This window comes from Zalophus californianus, chromosome 12, assembly GCF_009762305.2.
Source record: "Zalophus californianus isolate mZalCal1 chromosome 12, mZalCal1.pri.v2, whole genome shotgun sequence".
NCBI classification, from domain to species: domain Eukaryota; kingdom Metazoa; phylum Chordata; class Mammalia; order Carnivora; family Otariidae; genus Zalophus; species Zalophus californianus.
Genome location: NC_045606.1, coordinates 1,069,158 through 1,095,239, shown reverse-complemented (window position 1 = coordinate 1,095,239; position 26,082 = coordinate 1,069,158). Strand labels below are relative to the sequence as shown.

At 58.2% G+C, this 26,082-nt stretch overlaps 2 protein-coding genes across 2 annotated transcripts in view; one reads left to right on the top strand and one right to left on the bottom strand.

Annotated features, from left to right (window-relative positions):
• The first annotated feature begins 2,492 nt into the window (after window positions 1-2,492).
• LOC113911135 (MAP7 domain-containing protein 1-like) lies at window positions 2,493-11,560 on the top strand. Its single transcript, XM_027573281.2, has 5 exons — window positions 2,493-2,631; window positions 3,119-3,795; window positions 5,558-5,602; window positions 8,488-8,964; window positions 10,644-11,560. The coding sequence occupies exons 1-5, from the start codon at window positions 2,493-2,495 to the stop codon at window positions 10,728-10,730; spliced, it is 1,425 nt and encodes a 474-aa protein (XP_027429082.2). The 3' UTR covers window positions 10,731-11,560.
• Window positions 11,561-14,779: 3,219 nt separating this feature from the next.
• The window catches only part of ADCY1 (adenylate cyclase 1), a 111,718-nt gene continuing 100,415 nt past the window's right edge, over window positions 14,780-26,082 (bottom strand). The window contains exons 18-20 of the mRNA XM_027574144.2: window positions 24,476-24,590; window positions 23,199-23,323; window positions 14,780-21,013 (exon numbers count right to left, since the gene is read on the bottom strand). Coding sequence (XP_027429945.1) covers window positions 20,675-21,013; window positions 23,199-23,323; window positions 24,476-24,590 — 579 coding nt within the window. The 3' untranslated portion in view covers window positions 14,780-20,674. The remainder of the gene's footprint in view (window positions 21,014-23,198; window positions 23,324-24,475; window positions 24,591-26,082) is intronic.

Genomic DNA, 26,082 nt, shown 5'->3' with positions numbered 1-26,082 from the left:
CCATGTGACTTAATTTTTTGTGAAAGGTGTAAGGTCTGTGCCTAGGTTCATTTCTTTGCATGTGGATGTCCAGTTGTTGTTAAAAGATAATCTCTCCATTGTACTATCTTTGCTTGCCCAAGACCAGTGGACTGTATCTATGTGAGTCTATTTCTGGTCTCGCTATGCTGTTTCATTGCACTGTTTGTCTATTAATTACCAATACCCCTCTTTATGCCATAGATTCACATACTATTAAACCATAGTTTTACAGTAAGTTTTGAAGTCAGGTAATGTCAGTCCTCTCACTTTGTTCTTTAATATTGCGTTGGCTATTCTGGGTCTTTTGACTCTTTTTTTTAACTTGAGAATCAGTTTATCGATATCAGTAAAATAACGTACTGTACCTTTGACTGGGATCGCCTTGAATCTCTAGATCAAGTTGAGAACTGACATCTTGACAAAATTGAGTCTTCCTCTCCGTGGACATGGGACCCCTCTCCATTTACTCAGTTCTTATGTGAGATCATCCATCAGTCTAGTAGTTTTTCATATAGCTCTTGTACATATTTTATTAAACTTACACACAAGTATTTCATTTTGGGGGTGCTAATGTAAGTGGTGGGTTTCTAATTTCAAATTCCACTTATTCATTGCTGGTATATTCAAAAGGGATTGATTCTGTATCCTGGTATCCTGCAACTTTGCTTTAATCACTTATTAGCTCCAGGAGTTGTGTTCATTGATTCTTTTTGTCATCCACAAAGACAATTTTATTTATTCCTTTTCAATCAGTATACATTTTATTTCCTTTGCTGGTCTGACTGCATCAGCTAGGACTCCCACCATGATGTTAAAAAGCTCTGGCGGGAGGGGACATCTTTGTCTTGTTTTGATCTTAGTGGGAAAGCTTTGAGATTCTCACCATTAACTGTGATCTTACTTAGCTTTTTATAGGTATTCTTTATCAAGTTTAGGAAGTTCTCCTGTATTCATAGTTTACTGAGTTTTTTATCATGAATGTGTGTTGGATTTTGTCAAATTTTTTTCTGCCTCTGTTGATATGATCATGTGCTATTTCTTTAGCTTGGTGTGATGGGTTACATTAGATGATTTTTAACTCTTGAACCAGCCTTGCACACCTGGAATAAATTTCACTTGGTCATGGCATATAATTATTTTATACATTGTTGGATTTGATGTGCTAATATTTTGTTGAGGATTTTTCCATCTGTGTTCATGAAAGATTTTGATCTGTCGTTTTCCTTTCTTGTAATGTCTTCATCTGTTTTTGGTATTATGGTAATGCTGGTCTCAAAGAATGGGTTAAGAACCATTTCCTCTGTTTATATCTCCTGGTAGAGATTGTAAAGAATTGGTATAATTTCTTTCTTAAATGTTCAGTAGGATTCACAAGTAAACCTGGCACTTCCTATCTTGGAAGGTATTTTGACAGTTTATCTTTACAAATGTTAACGAACTGAAAGCAGTACTTGTGCTATTTGATTATTAATGAAATTTACTTATTTGATTATTAATGAGATTTACAGGGTTTTTTTTTCCTTTCTGTAGTGGTTTACAAAAAGTACCAGTCATTAACCTCTTATTTACAACCTGAGGTCAAATGCAACCTTGAGCATACTGGTTGTGTAGAATCTGTTCTAGGAATACACGTGTTGGGTATGGGATAGTACAGTCAATGGGACACAGGACTAGATAGGAATGGGGCTTAGAAGGAAAGTTTATTATATTCCGGGTCCTACAGACAAGGGGCACAGCACTCCACATGAAGGCATGAGGGTGGTCAGGAGGCAGAAGCAGCAGGAGGAGGAGAGAGCCCAGGCCATAACCCTTACTGGGGCTTCCATGGGAAAGGGCAGAGCAGGGCAGTGTAAGCAGCTTAGCATTGGCTGCCTTGAATAATTCCAGCAGGGTCTAAGCTGTAGGGTGTCCCTAGTTGCCTGGCACCTGGCCCTAAAAAGAGTATTGTCCCCTGGGCTGCTCGGTCTAGATGGAGGAGGTACGGCTCTGGGCTGCTTGGTTCCCATATGGAAGGCATGCTCCCCACTGGGTCCTTTTATATCTTTGAGGATTGGCTAACCCCACGCGGGGCAACCTCTCCCAAGCCAGAAAGGTCTTAAGATGCCAAAGCATCATAATATACAGAAAATAAATATGCAATGCAGAAACAATGGGTAATTTGCTTTGCCGGCGTTCCGAAAGGCCCAGCAAGGTGGAATGGAAAGGCTGATGGAAGTAAGTAGGTACAGTGAATGCAGATGCCACCAGCTGCTGAGTACTTCCCGCCGGCCAAGCGCTCCTGGGCATCCCCCCCGCACATGATCTTTAAGCCCAGTGACGCAGCTCTCACTGCCCTGGACCGTCTGCATGTCTCGTCCAAAGCTCGCGCCTTCTACGTAACAAGACCCGGGCTCTGAACCGGACTTCCCTGCACCAAGAGCAGTACTTGCACCCGCGATGCAGGTTTCCGTGTGGCAGACCAGCAGGCGCATATGGGTGCATCTGCCAGCTGCATTCGAGTCGCGCCTGAAGTCGCCTCTGCCCAGCGAGAGGCGTCCAGCTCCGGGCACCCAGCCTCTCTGAGCACCGCTCTAGGAACATGCTGGACTCCCAGCAGGGACCAGGAGCAGGGTATGGGGCCAACTCCTCCGCAGGCTGCGCCCCTGCGCACGTCCAGACCCGCGCGCTTGCCCCGCAGAGCGCTGCCCAGGGCGGCAGCGAAGGGTGCTGGTGACAGATGATGTTGGTCTGCCCGACTAACGTGACCCTCGACACACACTGCAGATTTCGAAATTGTTTTTAGCAGCGAACACAAACAAAAGCGCCGTATGCTACACTCAAATCAGCGTGCCTGAGTGCCAGGACGTCAGGGGAACGCTGGGGTCAGGAGGCCAGGGGACCCGGGGTGCCAGGAGGCCAGGGGACCCTCAGATGGCCTGACGCCGTGAGGAAACAACAGGACACTGGCATGTCGTCAAGGCAGCCCCACCGGGCTCCCTGCGGGACTTGGGACAAACTCTTCCCCACTGTGGCCCTCACTTTCCCCATCTGGAAAAGGATGGACTGTAGCAGGCGAGATGATTTTTTTTTAACTGTTACTCACTAATGATATGTTAAGACGCTGGTCAGTGGGCGCCGGCCTCCCGCCTGCCCCCCCCGCCGCCCCACTCCCGAAGTCGCCGGCCCTGGCAGGAGCCCACCCGGGCGGCACCGGCACCGGCCCGCGCATGCGCCTGGGAGCGGCCCGCAGTGCGGGTCCGGGTCCCACCAGGGCTGCCGGTCAGAGCCTCGGCGCCGCCTGGGGCCCTGCGGGGGTTCAGACGCCCACCCCATGAAGGTTGGGAGGGATCCGCACAGCGCCAAGGACTCTGGGAGTCCGACAGCTGTGAGTCCACTCTCCGCTCCCTGCCTGGGGACACGAGCCTTGCCTTGGTGCGAGGATGGGCTGATGGTCTCCACTCCCGTAGCTTGTCGTGCAGCGGCAGGCAAACCGCCCGGCGCGCAGGAGCGCACGGCGACGGCTCAGGCCTGGGCGTCCAGCGCCCACCGCGGGAAGGCGGGCGACCCGCACAGGTGCGCGTCGGAGCCCGCCAGGTGGAGACCCTCGGGGCTCGCCCCGCCCGCGCTCGGCCCTGCGCCTGCGCCGCCAGGGAGCGACAGGTGCAGGCCGCGCACCGGGGGTCGCGTTCGCCTGCCTGGCCTGCCTGCGGGCCGCGCCGCGGGTGCTTCTGGGCGCCGGCTTGGGGTGCGGCGGCCGCGTCCCCGCGTGGAGGCAGGATGGAGCCCGGGGCACAGGTACCACTGCCCGCCTCCCCTGGCCTGGGGCGCCCTGCGCTGGGACCCGACACACCCTCCCCCGACACATCAGTGAGGTTCCAGGTCCTGCACACCCCGCCCTCCCTCCCCTTTTCCCTCCCCTCCCCAGCCTGTCCTGCGGGCCTGGGTCCCGTGTGGCCTTGCGGGGGTCGGGGGGCCAGCACCAGGAGCAGGAGGGGAGCCCTCGTCATGCCTGCTCCATATGTGCAAAGAAAAGCGGGGTGCAGGACTGGAAGGGTCCCCGGGGGGGCGGGGTTTCAGAGCCCTGGCCCTCGGACCCTAACCACTCCCCAGACCAGCCGGATGGGGGGGGGCTGCCCAGGTCTCCTCGAGTCTCCCCAGGGAGGGACCTTTCTCCCTTCTTCATTTGTAGGCTAGGTGTCAAAATAAAAGGGCTAAGCAGGTATGGAGTGGCCCTTGCCACCCTCCCTAGCCCCCACTATAACCTAATGTTATTTTTAGCTTCTTCTGGAACATTAGATCCTTATTTTTCCTCAGTTTGGAAAAAAAAAAAGCCTGTACCCAAAACAGACATCTTTTCTTATCAATATATTAAAAACACATTTGATATTTAAAAAAAAAAAACCCATTAAGGGTCCTGCATGTTAATCCATTAAGGGTTTAGTTTTTTCCCCTGGGTTGGAGGAATATTAGCCTGTTATCTTTCATAGCAATTGTGGGCCATCTGTTTTCACTGACTATGTCATCTGTTTTTCTTTACAGAAGTTTAAAATTTTGTATTTCAACTTCTTTTCCTTTATGGCTTCTGTGTCATGAGTTATCATTTGAAAGCCTTACCAGTTTACAGAGCAAGCCACCCGCATTTCCTTCTACTGCTTTGAGAGTTCTGTGTTTGTACCTTGTTGGCAAAGAGGCAGAACTGACCTAAAACAAAGCGTTTATGTGGGGTCTCAGGATTGCAGTTCGGGGAGCAACCCAAATTGTGTCCCCTTAGGGGACAAAACTCAGGGGCTTTTAAAGACAACAGGGCAAGTTTGTATATGTTGCTTAGAAAGAATTTTGACTGGTGTTGGCAGCAGAAAATTCAGGTTGGTTGAACAGAATTGGAGTAAAATCTCTTAGGGCAGCAAGTTGCAGGGGCTCGGGGTACGTGGGGTTTGGCCAGGTTCAAAGTTTCTAGTTTCACCCTGAGGACTGAGAACAAGGACGAGCCCCCCTGGTGCATACCCCTCCTCTGCACTGAGCCTAGTCCCTCTTGGAAGTAGAATGACTTTGTCTCCCTTTACAAGCGCTGATGACCTTCCATGGGATTTGGATCATTTCTCTTCTTTTTCTCTTTGATCTACCATAGGCTTAGAAAGAAGAAAAAAAAAAAACCCAACACCGTGAAGTAGCCTCAATTACTAGTTTATTTGTGTTTCTCCGTATTTCTCTGTGGATTTTGCTCTCTGTTGATGCTGCGGCATCTGGAGCAAAGGTGCTTAAAGCAGGAAAACATTTAGACTTTTTAATCACACTGTGCTTTTGTTTTTGAACTCATCTAATGTATTTTTCCATGAATTTGGCCTCTTAATAGCAGAGGTGCTCCTGTGTTCACAGCACCCCCCCCCCCCCCCCCCCCCCCGCCGTGGGTTGTCTTTGCTGCCATAATGCTCTGGATCTTTCCGAAGCCCTTTGTCTCCGGTGCAGCCTCCAATAGATGGTGTGGAGCCGGATGCGCTTTCTGACCCAGTGCCAGGCTGTTAATAAGCGAGCTGATTCTGTTTGCCTTTGTTGACAGGGCACAGGTGTTCAACCTTTAACCAGCAAAGAAGATGTATACGCGGTAAGTAGGTGGGCAATAAAGGATAAGATGTTCACCATCACTGGTCGTGAAAGAAATGCACATGAAAACCATCCCGCCGTGAGGTACCACTGCTCACCTGTTAGAAAGCAAACATTAGAACACCTTAGGAGCGGCCGACCCCGAATGCCGGTGAGGATGTGGAGCGACTTGGACTCCCGTGCATGCCCGCGAGGCTGGAGGACCGCGCGGCCACTCTGGGAAACACTTGGGCCCTTACTGATGCTGACTCATCCTCTGGAGTGAATCCAGCTTTTCGGGTGGTTAGAGTTCACATTCGTCAATCTCTACGGGTTTTGCAAAGGGAAACAATGTACCAAGAGCACCCTGAGACCTACACAGTAGCAGCTCTGGGACCGACCACCCCCCAGGAGGGCACTCCTGACTGGCTTTCTGGCCCCGGGACCGGGAGACTCTCCTGTGGACGTTCGGCACGGTCCGACCTGTTTTCGGTTTCAGCTGGGCTGGCACTTCCCCCAGCTGCCTGGTCATGATATACGCACCTCGGAAGCATGCTCTAAGAGCTCACTGGAATCCGATTTGGAATGCTCCAGCACGCTCCACTGAACGCGTTTCCGCGAGCAACAACCCCTTCCCGCCAGACCGTATTTATGGACCTCTTCTGCCCTGGCCCACCTCTGAGCCCCTCTGGGGAATTTAACCACCCAGCTCTGCCACGCTCAAATAAGTGACCTGACGTGCTTTGTTCAGAGAGTCAGGGACGTGGCCCATCACCGATGAGGTGAAAAGCTGCACAACCATGCGCATCAGGATTCCATTTATGAAATGTGAACTTCTTTTGTTACAGGACATGCATTTCGTGCTTTTTGTTTTCTTACAAATTGCTAACGGTAGCTACTTAGGGGAGCCGGATGACAGGAAGGCTGACATTAGACTTTCTAGTTTTACTTGTCCCTCTATGCTTTGATTTTAACCAGGACTGGAGGGCAGCAGCCCCGTGGGAGAGCCCAAGCCCCCCACCCACAGAAACCGTGACCACCCGTGTCTGTCTTAACACCCCTCCGTGCCGGCGTGATTGTTGCGCCGCAGACGGTGGCTAGGACGCTTTCCCACGGCCTTGGAGCATTTCTGATCAGGCTCACATTTATGCAACATAAGCATCTGTTCTCTGTTCTAGGAAAGCTTTAGCCCGTTATTACTTCACTACCACGACTACGCTTCTCAGCTCTGCCTCCCCAAAAACTCACTACCAGGTACATCGCTTCAGGTGCAAATGCGCAGCAGGAATTCAAGGAAAACCCCACGGTAGTATCTTGCACTGACTAGTGGCTCTGTTCTCCCCCCGAGCGGAAGCCAGTTGGCGGGCCACCACCAAGACCCTGGGCTTCCGGGCAGGTCCCCATCACTCCATCTTCACACTTATATCCACTTGTTGTTGGAGAGAAGTTCCAGTCCCTCCCGCACCACGCATGACAATGGCTTTCTTGATACTTTTGGGAAGCAGGGCCCGCAACGGATATCATCACCAGAAACTGTTCTTCCCACTAGCAAACAGGTGCATGAGATCGGCCCCCGAGAGTGGGATTCAGCAAAGCGTGGGCTGTTCATCGTGAACACGGCTGCAGTGAACGTGGCAGGGTCGGTCGCTGCCTTTTCAGGATGATGGTTTCCTTCCCTGTGGCCAAATGCCCAGACGTGGAATTGCCGGGGCACGTGATATTCCAATTTTTCTTTTTTTTTTTTTTTTTTTGAGGACCCTCCATACTGTTGTCCAGAGCGGCTGCACCAGTTTGCAGTCCCACCAACAGGGCACGAGGGGTCCCCTTTCTCCGCATCCCTGCCAATATCTGTTACGTCTTGTGGTGTTGATTTTGGCCATCCTGACAGGTGTGAGGTGGTATCTCCTTGTCGGTGTGATCTGCATTTCCCTGGTGCTGAGTGATGTGGAGCCTTTTTTCATGTGTCTGTCGGCTGTCTGGATGTCCTCTTTAGAGAAATGTCTGTTCACGTCCTCTGCCCATGTTTTAATTGGATTATTTGGCTTTTTGCTATTGAGCCGTATGAATTCCTTGCATACTTCGGGTAGTATCCCCTTAATGGATTTGTACTTTGCGAATACTTTCCCCCTTTCCATCGGTGGCATTTAACATAAAATCACTTTCCTCTGAAAGTTACCTAGACTGGTAGGGGATTGGCTCGGATGCACCGCAGTGTGAATTAATACCTCTTTAAAAGACACACGAGGGCTTCTTTCAAAAACCAAGCTGCTCAGTCTGTCACGTCCTTTTGACATGACAACCTGACAAGGAGCGCCATGGAGACCACGCCCTTAGGATGACAATAAAACTGTTTGCTGAAGACAGTTTGTCAGCATCAGGGAAAGGCCGAGAGCACAGGAGTTTGAGGGTTTTGCCCGAGGCTTTGTTCTCGATGGAAAAACACTCTGAAGGAGCTTCTGCTGCCCGCCACGGCTCGGGATCAGGACGCTCGGTGTCCGCACCCCTGCCTGACGCGCCGTCCCCTCGTACAGAGAGCAGCTCTTCTGCTCTTTCATGTTGAGCGTGAATGTTAAGATGATTTCATTGACAATGTTTTATAGTTTTCCCCTTAAAAAAAAAAAGTGTTCTTACCTGAAAACCCCTTCTTTTTCAATTCCATTATCAAGACCCCATTTTGGACCCATGTTTGCTTTTGACCAAAAAATAGACCAGGCGACTTGGGTGCAGAGGCTGGAATGGCGGGAGCGCGCTCTGGGTCGCACGCTCCCACCCGGGACGGGACTGGAGGCTCTGTGCCCAGGGCAGAGGCCAGGGAGGAGGGGGCCGTGCCCGGCGGGCTCTGGTGCCCGGCCTGAGGCTCCTGCCAGGACCGTCACGGGAGCCGACACCTGTGCTCTGTCTCGGCAGTTTTCCAGGGTGAGCTCCTCTGAGGAAGACGAGGGCCCTTCTTCACTGAGGAGCCAGCTGCCCTTGAGAAAGGTCCTAAAGCACAGCACCCCGCAGGAAGCCTCCCCCAGCCTGCGCAGGAGGCCAGCAGGCCACGTCCCCTCCCACCCAGGAGAGGGCCCTGCGCCTGGACCCCCGCTGCCTGCACCCCTCTCCTGGAAGCCCCCGGCCCCCCGGGCAGGGCTCAGCCCCACGGCTGCCCTCCAGACCCCACGGCTTTCTAACATCTGGGCCTCCAGGGCGGCCAGTGGGCAGCCAGGGCCCAACCCAGACCCCCAGGCTCCCAGGGAAGATCCGCCCACAGCGGCCTCGGTCACCTGGCGGCGGCAGCGAGCGGAGTCCCGCGGAGCAAGGAGCTGGCCTCGACCCGTGGGGTTGCCCGGGATCCCCAACACGGCCAGGAGGAGGAAGCGGGACCTGAAGAAGCTGGCCACTGTGGTACGACTATCCCCCAGCCTGACCCTGTCCCTGACTGGGGCCCCGACCCAACCCTGGCCCCGTCCCTGACCCGTCCCCAGGGCCCCTTTCCTGCTCTGAGCACTGAATTCCGGCCCCTCAGCTGGTTCACCTCTCCTGTGACACCCTGCTGTTCTAGAAGGTTCTGAGAAGGGCACTGCTGGGGGACTTCCACCTTGCCCCTCACGTGGGGCCGCGGCTGACCCCGCTGTCCAGGTCCGCTGCCCAGAGGTGGAACGTGTGCAGTGCACGGCCTGGCTCGTGGGCTGGGCGCCCGTGGGTCCGTTGGGTCCCTCTGGGAAACCTGCACCCCTCCCTCTGCGGCCTCTGAGACCCGTGGCTCCGCTCCACCTGCTGGGACTCCGTGGAAGTCAGGTGTGGGGCAGCCTGGACGGCTTCTTTCTGTCTCTTCTTTCTTCCCTCACCCCTTGTCCGCCCCTCAGAGGGGTGCTGGGTTCCACTTTCCAAGGTCACCGCAGGACGCCTTGACTCTCCTGCTGGTTCCCTTCGCTGGCCTTCCAGTCCTCTCTGCTTGGCCTCACTCGCCCTTCTGGGGCATTGCTGGTGGGGAGCTTTCCTGATGGCCCCCCACCCTGCCCTCTGTGGCTCTGTCTGGTCGGAGTTGGGAACCCGGGCTTGCAGAGCTGACCAGAGCTCCGCCTGCGTTCCTGGGTGGGGCCCGAGTGCAGGGCTGCCCCCGAGCCCCAAATGCCTCCCTAGTGCCCTGTCCCCACAGGCTGATGATGTTCCCACCTGCTGCCCGGAGAGATGTGAGCGGGGCTGGAATATTCTGGAGCTGACAAAGGGAAGGGGCCTGGGGGTCTCACTGTGTGGCGGAGATTGTCCCAGAGGTGGGGCAGGCCCTGGGCCCACGGGGCCCCTCGTACAGGCGCCCAGCTTCCAGCCCCTCTGACTGCTCTGGGCTCTGGGAGGGGTTCACATGCTTGCTGGTGGCCCGTGCCCCGGCTCTGCTGTCCCCGCTCATCCTGCCATCCGCCCATGCCCTTGCTGACAACACCAGCTTCTCCTGGTCCTCATTTGCCCCCACCCAGGGACTGCTGCTACTTTTTTACACTTACAGGCTATTTGGAGGACCTCGATCTGTGGGGGACCCGCCATGGGGGGCCGAGTACCCCAGTCTTTGCTTCCACCGCCAACCCTGTCCTCCACGGTCCAGCCCCTGCACATGCCCCTGCGCGGTCTGGCTCAGCCACCCCCACCCCACCCCCCGCCGTGGCTTCTATGAGGCCAAGCCCTCGTCTCGGTCAGGAGCAGGGCTCATCCTGCCCGTGTTCCCCGCCCTGGCCTGGGCCCTTCTCCCTGCTGCAGCCCCGGGAGACCACCTGTCTACTCCGCCCCGCAGGGACGTCCCCGACACACCCCCGGCTGGCCCTCCCTGTCCCCAGCCCTCCGGCCCCCTCTGACTTCCCTGGGTCCTCAGCCACCCCTCCGGTGCCCACACAGACTCGGCCCTCTGGGCAGTTGCCGCTCCGTGGTGCAGTTGTGATGCCCGGCACACGGAAGCAGGGGTGCCCGAGAGCTGAGGGGCAGGGCTGGGTGGGGAGGGGCATGCAGCCCGCGGGGGCCTCTTCTGTCCACGGGCAGCTGTGGCAGGTGTTCCTGCCACGTGGGCCTTCTCAGAGATGCCTTTCCTCCAACAGATGGAGCGCGTGAAGCAGTGGGAAATCCGCCTGCTTCAGGACATCGAGGCGGCCACTCAGCACGAGCTCACCATCCAGGACGACTGACCCTCGGCGCCGGGGCCAGGGGGTGAGATGCTCTGGAGCTCCCACCTCGGCCTGACTCACCCGGCCCTCTGTCTGTCTGCAAACCCCAGCCCTCCCCAGGGCTTGCCCAGGTCCCGCTTGGACCACTGCCCTCCCCGCGTTGTGCCTCTCGAGTCAGGTGGGGGCAAGTTAACGAGGCTCTCGGAGGTACCGTCAGAGTGCAGGGCCCACAGGGAGCCAACAGGGCAGGTGGACGCCCCACTGGCTTCCCCAGGGCGACCCAGGAAACAGGATGACATTTTGCACATAGAGGCCAGGGAGCGTGGCGACCCAGCCGCCCACACAGGGCCGGGGCCACACCCCCAGCGGGCTCAGGATGCCATTCCAGGAGAGTCAGACGCTGGGACTCGGAGCGGGAGGCGGTTCTGGCGGTTTGCAGGAGCTGGTTTCAGTGGGGGTGGGGTGAAGAATCCAACCCTCTGCAGCAGTACGGGCCATCTCTGCCCCGTCCCTGTGCAGCCTCGCTGGGGTCCCACCGAAAAGCTGGAGGTGTTTACACCCTTGTGCCGCAAGGCGGTGGCGGGGGGGGGGGGGTGCCCGGGACGCTCCAGCTGGTGCAGAAAACCATGAAGCAGCTCCCGGTGCGGACAGCCCAGGCACCGTGTGGACATGGCACAGTGATAAATACAGAGCTAGATTTTCGTCTTATGCATGTGTTCGTCCCCCACTTTCTTTAAAAATGTTTGGTGCTGGGCGCCTGGGTGGCTCAGTCGGTTAAGCGACTGCCTTCGGCTCAGGTCATGATCCTGGAGTCCCGGGATCGAGTCCCGCATCGGGCTCCCTGCTCAGCTTCTCCCTCGGACCCTCCCCCCTCTCGTGCTCTCTCTCTATCTCATTCTCTCTCTCAAATAAATGGATAGAATCTTTAAAAAAAAATGTTTGGTGCTTTGCTTTGTTTGTTTTTCCTTCTGAAAACGAAAAGAGAGCGTTTGTTTCCAACCCTACCCTGGGCCATCTCCAGGGCTGCCCCTCCAGGCCTGGCCGTGGTGGTCTCGCTCTCAGGGCTGCAGATCAAGCTCACTGCTATAGACAGAATCAGAAGGCACCCCTAAAGTAGGGCACTCCCTGTGTTTGTTTGGATTTGGAGGTTTCCAACAAGGAAGGAGGACAGTCCTCACGGGCTGGGGGGGGGGGGTTGCAGTCACTGGATGAGTCACTTCGAATGACTGTACGTGTGGGAAGAGCGGGTTTACTGTCCAGTGGGCTTACACAGTCCTGCGTGTCCTGACCCGGTTCTGCCTTCATAAGCTGACTCTTCAACGTGTTCACTTCTCCCTTTGTTATAACATTTCTCGGATTATGGAAATGATAAGGTTACGAATTTTTCAAATACAACACAAAAGTATAAAGCAGAAAGGCTGCCTAGAATTGCATACCATGGAAAAATACTTCCGTGCAAACCCTTCGCACCTTTAGTACTGGAAGTCAGTGAACGGTTCTCCTGAGCGTCTGTGTCTGATGCGAAGTGATTCTGATAGGTCATCAAGTGGTTTCTCCGTCTTGCTTACAGCCCTAGACAAATTCAGATGCAGAATGAGGCCAGGGAGGAGGAAGGCATGGGGGGGTACTTTGGGGAGGTTGTTCTTGAAAGCTTGGGCATTACAGGTGCTCAGAAGGAAGCGTTTTGTTCGTAAGATACTTTCCTAGATGCTCATGTTGCGTTTTCTCCCCCAAGTGTTAGCAAAATGGATCCTTGTATTTGTGCAAAAGAGCATACGCAAGCATAGGGCACAGGCCCTCTAGCTGGTGTTTGAAATGCAATCCTGTGGGGGTGTTTCACAAATAAAACAGCGTGGATTGTGAGCGTGTTCCGGCCACGGGAAGATGTGGCCGGCAAGTAGCCCAAGGAAGGAGCAAGTCCTGTGCCCGAAGCCGGAACGTGGTGCACGGGGAGGGCATCCTGGCCTCACCCACCACCTCCGTGACCTCCGTGTCCTTGGGACCCAAGCTGTGCACGGGCGGGAGGGCAGCCTCAGACCGGCGCTCAGGACGCGGGCACTGCCGATCCGGGCTGCACAGACAGGGACCCTGTGGGGTCTCTGAACCAGGGTCATCTTCAGGAACATGCCCGCACCACAGCCAGTGACCCCCGTAGCATGCTTCTCCTCCTTCTGTTCAACATGAAACGAGAAGTGATCCCCTTCTATTCTAATCTTTAAAACTATACATTTTCTTCCTAAAATAAACTATTTATCCAGGGTGTCTGTATTTGACATTCACACCCCTTGTCACCGTGTCAGAAACCTGGTTTGAGGGGCTGCTCGTGTCCGGGGTTCAGGTGGCCTCGCTGCGGGGTCTGGTTTGTGCATCACTTTCCAGTAAAGTCTTAGCGCCTTGTGTTTTAAAATTTTTTTTTTTTTTTTGACCTGTGTTTACCTCCGTTCTGGTGGCTCAGCTGCACCTCCGCCTGGGCTCTCTGCAGGTGACGCCAAGCAGGTGCTCGCCCGGCGCATCTGAGCAAGAAAGTGGGAACCCGCCTCCATGTGGGGGTGCAGGACCGGAGGTCCCGTCCCTTTGCTGGCCACCACGGGGATGCACGCAGGCCCCAGGCCCACCCATGTGTGCGTGGCTGCCTTGGTGGGACACAGACTGTCCATGCTCCAGATCCCCTGCTCAAGGGCTGGGATGGGGTCCAGCATGCCAGGTAACCTCGCCGAGTGCACAAGCAGGGTGATACCACACCCCACTCACAGGATTGGGGGTGGGGGCGTGGAATCTTGGGGTCAGCTTTAGAATTGTTTGTTTTGTGTAAGTCTGCACAAGAGCCTGCTCGGCACAAAGCATTTTGTACCAATGTCTACCAATGTTGTTAGAATCCTCCAAGTCATTTTGTGGGTTAAAGGGTGTTCCCCTTGTGTGGTCCCTGCTAGGTATTACCCAGCGAGGTGCGGAGGTCCGTGAGCGGTGTCCGAGTGAGCACCCCCTGCAGCGTGGCTAGTTTTATGATAGCATTTAAAACACATACCAAAAATTAAAAAATAGTAATAATTAAAACACGTGCCAGCTGGAAAGGTGACACAGTACCCTTGTGTTCTCACTGCGTATTTCTCTCATGGATCGTTCTGTTGGACAAGTTGGACAAGTGTTCACCTGTTTCCTGGTTGGTTGTGTCCCTTTCTTGGAGGATTCTGTAAATGTCCTGTTTCTCTGGGGATATTGTGCTTTTCATAAGGATTTTTTAAATTCCTTTACTTTGGATTGATTTCACTTGAGCTTAAAGATACACATTTGTGATGATTCATTTTATGTGTCAGCTTGGCTGGGCCACTGTGCCCAGTTTGGTCAAACGCCAGGCTAGATGTCAGGGTGAGGTTATGGTTTAGGTGAGATCAACATTTATAGCAGTGGGCTGTGATTAAAGCAGATTGCCCTCGATAATGTGGGTGGGCCTCATCCAATCAGTTGAAGGCCTTAAGAGACAAAGACTGAGGTCCTCCCAGGGGAGGAGGGGATTCTGCCTCCAGGCGGCCATCGGACTTGAGATGCATCAGCTCCTCCCTGCGTCTCCAGCTGCCGCCTGCCCTGCAGACTGGACTCAGCAGCCCCATGACCGGGGGACCTGTTCCTTCAATGAACAGTCTCTCTCACCCACTCACCCCCTCGGGGTGGTGTGTCTGCCAGACCCCTAAGGGAAAATGCCGAGTGAGTGGGGGCTGGAAATCGCCCTGGCATTCAGGGCGTCCTCAGAGGGGGCAGAGTCCGGCAGCCCCTCCACCCCCTCCCCTGCTGTCCACCCTTGGTCTGCCTTCAACAACAGCCCCCGACCGGTTAGTCCGAGAGCAGTCTGAGAACCACGGGCCGTGCACGTCATCCTCCCCGGGGTCTCCGGCTGGGAGCAGAAGCCGAGCCCCCGCGCCACCCGCCCCGCGGTCAGAGGAGGAGCCGAGTCCGGCCCAGAGGAAGGGCTGCCGACACTAGAGGAAACCACAGTCCCCCTGCAGGGAGGCGCGTCTTCCCACAAGCCACACAACCCCGCGGTTTGCAAGTAAAACGGCCACAGGGGTTGTAGTCAAGCAATTTTTTCCTTTATTTTTGTTAAATAAGATTCCAGAAAGTATAGTGCAAACACTCAGTAGAAAAGTCGCAATTAAGAAAAATGTACATTCACGTTAACATTTCAGTCCGTCCACTGGTTAATAAAAATAGGACCAATTATTCAGTGACTTGTCTCAGTCGGACAATCTCGGAAAAGACTGGAAGGTACAGTGTGGGGTTGACGTAAAAATAGACCCGTATTGATTATACAAATCTATCGAGAGAAGCTACCTGGTGACCGTGAGCTGCCGTCGCGCTGACCCCGTCACCTGGTTCTGTGTCTGCAGAACCGTTCTCCAGCGAGCTGCGTGGGTAGAGAGCGTGTTCCCGCGCCCACCCACCCCTGCATTCCACCGAACGGCAAAGCCACACCCAGCCGGACACGGAAGGGTGCAGGGGCGTATACGGCCTTTCTCAGCAAGGGAAGAAAATCAAGGGTGGGCTTTGGGTTTACCTTCGGTGAGAATGGAAGCTACTCTAAGGGGGTTGCGATCGATACGTTACCTTCCTTGTGCAAGGTGGTGTGCAATCGTGTGGCCCAGGGGGTGGGGGCGGGCAGGGAGGAGGGGCGTCCGGGCTGGGGGACGCTGCGTGACCACAGCAGGCGCTGGCCACACAGGCCGGGGCCCCAGGCTGCGCCGTGTCGCGGGGACGCTCTGCGGCCAGCCGGCAGATGGCCCAAGGCGGGCCTGTCCCTCCGCGCATGCTGCGTGTTTTCGAGTTCAAAGTGGGTTTCACACACGTGGGGATTTCAGGGCATGCAATTCAGAGTGCACGTGCGTGCGAGCCCACGGTTTGTACAGGGCGAAGGCGAGACCTCACGCGCTCTCCCGGGACGGGCGCCCCGGAGTGTGCAAAGGTGGTAGCGGGCTTCCTCGGGATCCTGCAACTGGGGAACGGTCCCCTGAGACGTGTGCTTCGTGCCCGGGGCCCGGGGGCTGGGTGGGGCTGCTGGTGGGAGGCAAGAAACAGTTCTGGCTGCTGGTGGGCCCGTGGCCCGCGCTGTGGGGAGTGAGAGGCCACGGACACGGCGCTCTGAGGGGCTGTTCCTGCAGATGGTCCCGCACACCACACGCGGTCAGGGAGCCCAGAGTCACCCAGATCTCTCGGCCGTTGGTCTAGGACAACCTCTCTGTTTAAACCTCAGCTCTCAGCCCGTGATGCGAGCTGTTTGCAAACTGAGCTTCCGAAGGACGTCTGAGCTGCCCGGAGCCGAAGGAGTCGGGGGCCCGGGAGGCTGCCGGTTTCCTACCAGCCTCCACGATCCCCGTCCTGCCTTCCACGTGTTCTCACGGAAACCTGCCCTGGGCCGTCCCCCGACCTGCAGGAAAGGACGTTCACCGCCCACACCGCACCCGTGGCATGAGGCGCCGGATGGCTGTGCCACCAGGCCAGACGGAGCAGAGACGCAGGCTCGGCCGACGGCCTCCCGGGGCCACGCGCCTTCCGACCAGGACTCGGGGGCCAGCCGGCTCCGTGGACATGGGGACGCGTGTGTGGTCTGGAGGCTTCTGGGGGACCCGTCTCCCTGTTTGATGCCAGAGAGGCCATGCAGAAAGACATGGGCAACCGTCCTCCCTGCTGAAGGAGGGTCTGTGTTTTCTCAGACAGGACAGGCTGTGGGCACGACACAGGTTTAGGATGGAAAGCGAGACAAGGTGGGACTTCTCGGGCTAACTCGGAGTATCCTTGGGAGGTCCATTGTTGAGGACAGTGTTCTGAGTTCCCCGGGGCACACGCAGGGGCAGGCTGTGGGGCAAACACTCCCAACCAGCCTGCCAGCATCCCCCCACCACAGTGGGCACTTGGGTGCAGACCAGCTAGGGGGCTCCCTCAAACCCAACTCGGTGTCAGTGAAGAGCCACTGACTATGATGGAAAACCAAGGGCTTAGGACAGACAGGCTGGCATGAATCCTGGTCCTGCCACTGGTGCTGTGGGACTTTGCTCGAGTCTCTGAGCCCCGGATCCCTCACGACACCGTGGGGCTGTAAGTGGCCAATGGGTGGGTGACACACGGGGAAGGTGCTCTGTGGGCTGCCAAGTAGAATGCTCTCATAGAATCAAGGACCCCCCCCCCCCCACTCCCCAGGGGCCTGCCTGTCAGCGCCAACCCTCCACCTCCCAAGTCCATCTTGGCAAAATTCACAGCTGGGAGTTTATTCCTCAGGCTGAGCCAAACTAAGCCTTCCTGACCATCTGCCCTGGCCCCACCCTGCCGTCCAGGAGGGGGGTCCTCAGGCCACCCCTAAGCAATCCAATCCCTGAACCAGACTTCAACCCACCCCAGCCTAAGATTCATGGGGGCAAATGCAAACCCCAAGACACTGTGAGAGGAAACGTCACATTTTCACGTGGTCTCCACATCCCCTCAGAGGGTGTTGGGGCTCCAACTCCCAGGCAACTTTCAAAGCAAACCGCAGCTGGGGAGGCAGGATGTCCGGGCACAGTAACACGGCTGTGCCCTCCAGTTTCCAGTGGGCCACAGCCTGCCCCTTATTCATTTCACCAAACCAAACATTTTGAAATCAACTGCCTCTGAGAAAGTTGATTTTTGGCTTTTGTAGTTTTGTCGTTTTTTTTTTTTTTTTTAATTGAAGCCACTACAAAATCAGGTCAAGTCGGTTTCCAGGGCAACTTTCTATGGAGCCAATAGGCCCACATGCTTCAGAATTACAAGCATTGGCAGGGCTCGGCGACCCGCCGAGTCAGAGGGCTGCTCGGTGCGTGGCGGGGCGCCCGCCATCCCCCGTGCCCGGCTCCCACGTGGCAGCAGGGGCACACTTAGGGAGCACCTGCCTCGCAGCCTGTGCATGCGTGTTGTGGGCAGAGCCTGCCACACAGGAAGGGGCCCACAGGGCCCCCCGACTCAGAGAATCACAGGAACATATGCTGGAATGGAGACGGGTCCACCTGTCTGGGATGCACAAGCGCGAGGCCCACAGGACCCTTCCTTCTTGAGCAGCAGGACAAAGGAGGGGGTTCATACTACTTCTGGGTGCTGATGGGACGAGAGCATGGCATTCCCATCAGGTGGAACCAGCGCATGGTGCCCCTGAAGGCTGGATGGATCCTGTGGGGCTCAGAGCCCACACATCAACCAGGCTCACCAGGCAAGACGGGCGTCCTGGCCCCGAGGCTCACTGCACCCCGTGGATGCACTGAGACAGGTTAGGAGGGTCGCAGGTGTGCACAGACCTGCTCTCACCCCGAGGGCGACTTAACTGACCGGGCTGAGGCAGGCCCTCTGCTCCTATGTCCCGGGCACCGACAGCAAACCCCGCAGAACGCGGGGCCTGAGCTGGGTCTGCAGGAGGGGCTGGGGGGCCGTGGGAGTGTCGGGCCCCCCACAGCGTGGTTGAACTCGGGCAAACTCGTGCACATGGCTTATGCTGGAATCACCATCGGCTTTGGACCAGGCTTGTCTCCGCAGTTTAGAGTTAGTTATTGCTTCTGGAGACAGAAAGGGTCTGGAAGCGCTGTTGGCTCTGGGGTCTGACAAACATGCAGGCTCGGGGGGCCTGGTCTGTGGGGTGCTCCATGCTGCAGCACACACACCCCGTGCAGCGGGCCCCCGGGGCCTGGTGGTCTGTGGAAGCGTCTGGAAGTTTGAGGCTGCCTTCTACGCTACTGAGGTTGGGCGTAAGCAGCACACGAGGGACACGCAGCACCCCCCTCCCCCAGTGCCAGGGCTTCCCCAAGCAGGGTGCCTTAGGGACGTCACACATCTGGGTAAAGCGTGGCATTCGCACGGGGCCGGGGGCTGTTCTCATTTTTGGTGGGAGTGAACAGGTGTCCCCTGAAACAGTTCACTATTTACAGAGCATTTTAAATAATTTAGAGAGAACCCTACTCGAAAGGCTAACATTTCTCCGTGAATGCTGTACAAGATTAAAAATAAATAAGGCGAGATCATACAGTCTCATCACAAATAAAGAGGAAGACGTCGTGCACCCGCCTCCGAGGGACGCTGTGGGGGCTGCCGCACCCTCGTTGGCGGTAGGGTCTGGACTGCTGATGACAGAAGTGTCGCACGCTCGTGGGAGCTGGGCCTTGGCGCCGCCGTGGGTGGTCATGGCGGCTGGCCCAGAGCCATTGGGTCCCACGGCCTCCCGCCGCTGACACGACCAGTGGCCACGCCTGGCAGGGCTCCGGAGCTCCTGGTTGTGTGGAGCCCAGGTCCGGGCCCAGCAGGGCTGGGGGCACCGTGGAGAGTCTCACGGGCGTCCATCCGCCCCCCCGGCTCACCCAGGTCGACACGGAATCCATGGTGTGTGTCTGCGGGGGCGACCAGTTCCTCTCCCCGATGGTTGATGTCAGGTCCCCGCATCTTTAAACAGCTACCTCATGCTTGGACCCTCTGGACCGCCCTGCCTCTCTGTCCACTTCGAGGGGGGCAGGTGGTCCACCCAGAGAGCTCAGGATCCTGCCCCCACCTTAAGGCCCATACCTTCAATTCCGTCTGTGAAGTCCCTTTGCCACACGACAGAGCACGGGGTCGGGGTCACGGTGCGGTCTGCCAACCCCCTGCCCTGACCCAGGGGCAGCTTGGCCGCCACCAACAGGCGGGCACCAGGACCCTGGCCAGGTCCTCAGCCCTGCAGCCCGGCACAGACAGGCTCACCACGCGGGCTGCATGCTCACAGGACTCTCTGGATGACTCGGTTTCCCCTGAAGGGAATCATGCCACGTCTCTAAAGGCTGAGAAGGACTCAGTGGCCCAGCGCAGAGCTGCTTCTCAGGAGGGAGGCCGTCCGCCCACCTACTTCCGTCCTGAGTCCTGCATCAGCTGGCCTGTCCACACACGGCCCCGCGGCTGCCCAGGCTGGCTGCAACACGGCCGGGCAGGGCTGAGCTCCCACGGAGGATGCCACGCCTCACAAGCCCACCATGGGAGCAGCCCGGGGACATCGATGGGGGCTCAGCCAGAGTGAGCCCAGCCCCGCCCGCCGGTGCCAAGCTGCCCTCCTCCTGCGGCCGGAGCCGCCGCCCCGCACCCCCAGCAGCACATCCCACGTGTCCTCGGTCTGCACCTGTGCGCGTGGGAGACCCCCAGACCTCCCCAGAGTCAACTGCAGCACTCTCCGCACAGGTGCAGCCCACACTCACTCCGAAATCCCACGTCCGGGGTGCGGGCTCATCCGCCCAGGAAGCTTGTGCTGTTGTGAGGAGAGCAGGAGCCCCAGACGCAGGGACAGCAAGGGGCACGGCGACCCCGACCTCGGTTCCTCCCTCGACGAGAGAGGCCAAGGTCTGTAGGGCCGAGGCCATCTTGGGGGCCGAGGGACAACGCAGGGACAGGCAGGCAGAGCAGGGATGATGCTGGTCGGGACACAGAGACGTGGCTCGGGGCCCCAAGAATTCCAGAAGACCTGCCTCTGGGTCTCGGCAAGAAACCACTCGCGAAGGAAGCCAGCGGGCCCCGCTCTGTGCGGCGGGGCTTCTCCCCAAACCGCCCGTCTGGGCCCCGGGCCTGCCCTTCCGGCCCTGCCGCACACGGGAGGCCTGGCTTCCAGCCGGGGCTGCCGCGGGCCTCCTCGGGGCACACTCCTGCTCTGCCGGCCACAGCTCCGCGGCTCTGGCTCAGCTGAAGCCTGCGGCCGTGGAGCATATTCGCAAGGTCCTGACACCAGACGCTGAGCTGGCCGACCCCAGGCAGCCGCTCCTCGGCCACCGAGGAGAGGACCAAGCGAGCACAGTCCCCTGAAAGCCTCAGCGTCCAGGCGGGCAGGGCTCCCCTGGCCCATCACTGCCTGGCTGCTTTGGGTCACGCCTGGACGGCACCCCTTCCGCAGCCCAGCCGCCGGCCACCGGCCCTCCTTTGTAGGCCGGGCTGGTCCCTGCTGGAGCCCCTGAGCCCCCAGCAGCCAGCTAAGCCTCCTTCCCAGCTGCTCCGGGGCGCAGGTGCTGGCCAGAGGGGCCCGGGGGGAGCCCCGAGCCCTGCAGAGCCCCCAGCCCGGCTCTGACCGGGAGGCCAGCCATGGGGGCCACCGGGGGCGGGCCTGTGCCCAGTCTGGTCTGGAGGCCGGCTCGCCCGTAAGCGCACATTTTCCGCTCTGCATTCAGGGACCTGGCCTGGGAGCCATTTCCATCGGTCCGGCCTTCCAGGAAGTACGTCAGCATCTCGCCCTTGCCCTTGACGCTGACCTTCCCGCGGCACACAAAGCGGTAGGTGCCCCTTCGCAGCAGCCGGTGAACCTCCTCGGTCACCTGCAGCGGAGGAAAGCAAGCGAGCGTCCCCGGGGTCAGCAGGGGGGGATGCCAGGGGCAGGGCCGCACAGAAGGCTCCCTCCTCCACCCCTCGCGACCTGTCCCCAATATCAGACAGTGCCAGGGGACTCGAGGGGCCCTAGCCGGGACAGCCTGGGGGCCGCGCCGCTACTAGCCCCGGACAAGCCGGGGGAAGCCATGGTCTCTGAGGGGAGGGCCCAGGGTGTGCGGCAGGCTGGACGGGGCACAGAGACGCGGCAGCAGGCCCAGACGGGAGCCCCGTGGCACCCCAGGCATGAGCCAGAGGCCTGGGCAGGAGCCTGGGAGGAGCGGGATGGCTAACGTCGGAGTCCCTCGCGCACTTCTTCCAGGAAAGAACCAGATGTCTAATTTGGGCCCGGCAGAGGAAGAACTCGTAAAAGGAGCAATGGTGGGGCATGCTTCTCCCCAGCACGGGAGGAGGTGCGTGTACGGGGCCGCGGACGGGAGTAGTCCTTCGGCAGAAGGGACGCAGGCAGCACCAGGGGCCCCGACGGACGGACCGCGTCTTAGCCACACTGACAGCAGTCCTGCCCTGGTGCACGCACCCCGGACGCTGACCCCGGGCCTGATGCAGGGGAAGGGGCCCCCGTCTGCACAGAGCTCCCCTGTCGCACGTCCTCTGGGGGACAGGGGCGTTCATGGGACAGCCGAGTGCTCCGTGCCTCGGGGAGTCCAGACACAGACACACAGGGAGGTGGCCGCGGGGAGCGTGCGAAGAACTGCTCCGGCATGCAGAGTGGCTGCCTGGGGGGCTCACAAGGCTTGTCGGACCCCTGGGACCCCAGGAGGTGGGTGCCTGGGTCAGAACGGGGGCACACAGGGCGGTGGTCATCCACAGTACCCCCGTGGGTCTGCCCTGCGCTCTTGGCTCCATGCAGGGAGCCGCACACAGGCCCGGGGACGGGGGCCGTGGAAGGGGGTCCCTGCAGTGCAACCAGGGGACAGAGACCTGGGAGGCATATCGCTGGAAGCTCAGCAGCCAGGGGAGGCCAGGCCACGAGCAGCGGTCACGTCATAGAGAACGGCCCTGGGGGCCCAGAGAGGATAGGCCCGGTGCTGAGCAGGGGAGAGGCTCGCTGCTCTCTGGTCGTGCAAACTTCGAACCTTCCCGTGAGACAGGGGCCAGCTGAAGAGTGGGCGGGCCTTCGCCAAGTCACCCCCGGGGGTGACCCGGCCCGGGGAGGCGCGGTGTCCCGGGACGGGCTGTGGGATGGCGGCGGGACGACGCAGACGCACTTAGCGCCTTTGAGCCGCACGCTCACGCACGCGAGGATTGTAAATGTTGTGTGTGTTTCACGACAATACGAGAAATTCGAAGGAAGGACTGCAGATGCCTCCGCTCTGAGCAGAGTCTCCTGACGGGTAAACTGCGGAATCCGAGGGCGCACTGGGCACCTGCCAGAGGCCGGGAGGGGGACCGAACACACGGCCGCAGGAGAGCTGGCAACCTGCGCCTGGGTACACGCAGGTCTCGGGGGACCCTGTCAGGGATCAGGGCAGAGGGAGAGGCCAGCGCGGGACCTGGTGCCGCTCACAGAGCACCCTGCGTTCCCCACCCCAGCCCCGTGGGTGCCCAGAGGCCAGCCACCGCCACACACTGGGGGACAGACTCCTTCTCCCCCGAGGCCCCCAGGGGCTGCAGCATGTGCCCCGGCAGACCTGGGTTCACATGGTTGGAAGGGGGGGTCCCAAGAGCCGCCCACACCTGTGCACACTTGGGAAGAGCAGCCTCTGTCCCAGAGTTTTGGGGGGCTGCTACAGGGTGTCAGAGCCACCCACAGGCTCCCAGCCAGGCAGCCCCACAGCACCCGCCCTTCCAAACCCAAGGAAGCTCCTCCATCTACGGCAGCCGGGCAGGTGGGCAGGGTCCTGGACGCCAGACGGGCTCGCTGGGACCGCAGCACTCACCTTGCCCCTGCCTCCGCACATGGCCATGTGGGAGCTGACCCCCAAAGCCACAGGACAAACCAAACCAAGACCACCCTTAGTCTCGGGTCCTGCCCTGCAGATCACAGACACACTGCGCTAGGCGGCCTCATGTCCCTGCCCAGAAGAGGGAGGCCGGGCTGGCCCCCCGGCCTTTTGCACCTGTCTCGCACCTGCAGGATGGCACCTGTGCCTCGGGCATCTCTAGTGAACTGACCTGGATTCTGCCCTGGACGCCGGTGCTGTCCATCCGACTGGCCACATTGACCGTGTTTCCCCAAATGTCGTACTGCGGCCTTCGAGCCCCGATCACCCCAGCCACCACGGGGCCAACATTGATGCCTGGAAGACAGCCATGGAGCGCCGTCGGCACCAGCAAACCTTCCGAGGGAATGAGCTGCCCCTCTTGGAGTCATGGATTCCTGGGGTCATCTAGCACCTAGCACAGGGCCCCTTCCTGAAGCAGCAACCCACCACTTGGGAAGAGGTGGCCCCCAGTGTCTGCTCACACATGGACCCCCGGGCATGGAGAGAGTCCCGTTTCCTGGACCAAAGACCCTGCACTGACCCTGCGGCTAGGAAGCCTGGCCTTTCAGGCTGTAGGACTGCAGTGTGTCCCCCTGCAGTCCCTTTCCAGGAGGGACAGTCTCTCCTGACGTTTCCCCTGGCTGCGACCCTGCAGGGCATTCAAGGTGTGGGGCCCAGAACTGCTCAGCCTTTCGGGATGTTCTGAAGAGGGGAGCGGAGGTCCCCTTCTCTTTACGTGGCTCAAGGGCCGACTTGCCTGAAGAGTGCCAATCACCCGTGTAGCCATCCCGCAACGGGGCTTCCTGATGACACCACGTCATGTGTCCCCATTCTGCACCCGTGCACAGACTTTCTGGGTTGGGCGGGGATGCTAATGATGTCTCAGCCACCGGGGCCTCATCAGTGCCCCAGGCCCGGCAGCGGGATGGCCCTGGGGTGGAGCCGGGGACCAGACAGGGGCCTGAGGGGCCGCTCCCCCATGGCTGCTGCGACGTGGACCAGACAGAGCCCGCCTGCTGGGTGGAAGGGCCTGGGCTCGCACCCCGCCAGGTCCCCCAGGGGGGCGGGAACAGTGTCTGTTTCCCAGAACATCACTACACGGAGGGTGGAGCTCCAGCGGAAGACAAAGCCGGAACGTGGGCATGCGGGCCTGGCTGTGCTGGGAGAACGCCCCCCGCTCCTGTGGGCCCCCACTGTTACCGTCTTCATGCCATCCCGGCTAGGACCACCACTTTGGGGGCATTTTCCTCCGGCTGCATGTGGACTCAGAGGTGTTCCGAGAGCTGGACAGCGCCCCTTTGGGTCCTTGGTCCCAGGTGCCAATGCTCAGAGGCAGGGTCCCTGTGTTCCCAGGCCCGCCCCTGGGAGGCCCCACCCACTTCCCGGGAGGCCCCGCCCCCTTCCTGAGACACGGGTCGGGTGGGCGCAGCATTCTGGCCTGAGTGGCCACCGCCCAGAGCCACATACCGACGCGGAGCACAAAGTCGTTGTAAGACTGGTAGTTGATTTCATCCAAGACGTCGAACATCTCGATGGCGAAGTCAGCCAGCGTGCTGAGGTGTGAGGAGATGCACTTCTTTGCCTGCGCATGAGCAGACGGGGGTTACCACGTTTGGGGGTGCGAGGGCAAGGTTGGGGGCCGGGGACGCTCAGGAGGCGCCCTACCATACCCGCGGGGGATCAGGGACCGGACCCCACAGTCACAAGTGCACCCACCGCCTGCAGGCTGGGCGCTGGCTTGGCGTCAGCCCCTCGACGGGCTGGACCCCCCTGCGGGCAGGGGCAGGGGGCAGCCGCGGTGCACAGGGAAGCAGGCCAGTCTCCCCTACACAGAGCCCGTGGCCCCCACTGCTTTGTGCAGCTCACACGGTCTCTCTCGTGCCAAACAATGACATCGGTCAATTTTCTTCTTTTGGTTAGAGTCCCGACGACTGCCCTCCCTCCCACGGTTCCCCTCCTGGTCACCTCCTGGTAGGATCTTCCTTAAAACTGAAGTGCTCACAGTGACCCACGACGGTTAACTGCAGTCCGAAGTTTACATTAGGCTTCGCTGTATGTGTGTACATCCTGTGGGTTTCCACAAATGCGGAATTTCGTGCACCCACAATTGTAGTATAACACAGAGCGGCCTCACTGCACCCCCCTGCATGCCCGCGTGTTCAACCCCTCCCCCAGCCCCCTGGCAACCCCTGATCTTCTACCATCTCCATAGTTTGCCTCTTCCAGAAGGTTCCATAATTGGAATCCTATAGCATCAGACTTTTCAGATTGGCTTCTTGCATCAGTAATATGCATTCACGTTTCCTCCACATCTTGCCATGGCGTGATCACTCATTCCTTTTTAGCACTGAATAACATCTCCTTGTCTGGATGGACCACAGTGCATTATCCGTTCACCCAATGAAGGACATCATGGTTGCTTGCAAGCTTTGGCAATTATGAATAAAGCTGCTGTAAACATCCATGTCAGACATTTTGTGGACATAAGTTGCCCGCTCCTGGGGCGCCGGGGTGGCTCAGTCAGTTAAGCATCTGCCTTCAGCTCAGGTTATGATCCCAGGGTCCTAGGGTCGAGCCCCACATCGGGCTCCCTGCTCAGTGGGGAGTCTGCTTCTCCCTCTCACTCTCCCACTGTGCTCGCTCGCTCTCAGATAAATAAATAAAATCTTTAAAAAAAAAAAGTTGTCTGCTCCCTTGGGTAAATGCCAAGGAGCGTGACAGCTGGATCGTAGGGTAAGAGTATATTTCGTTTTGTAAGGAATGGCCAGACTGTCTTCCAGAGAGGCTGCACCACTCTGCATCCCCACCAGCAATGGGTGGGCGTTCCTGCCACTCTGCATCCTCGCCAGCACTGGGTGTCCTCCGGGTTCTGGATGTTGGCCGTTCTGATCAGTGTGGTGTCTCGTCTTAATTTACATTTCCCCATAACACGTAATACAAAGCTTCTCCCTAGACTTACGTCTCATGTGTACCTTCTTCAGTGAGATGTCTGTTCAGATCTTTTGCCCACTTTTTCATCAGGTTGTCTGTTTTCTTATTGTTGAGTTTTAAGAGTTCTTTGTATATTTTATTTT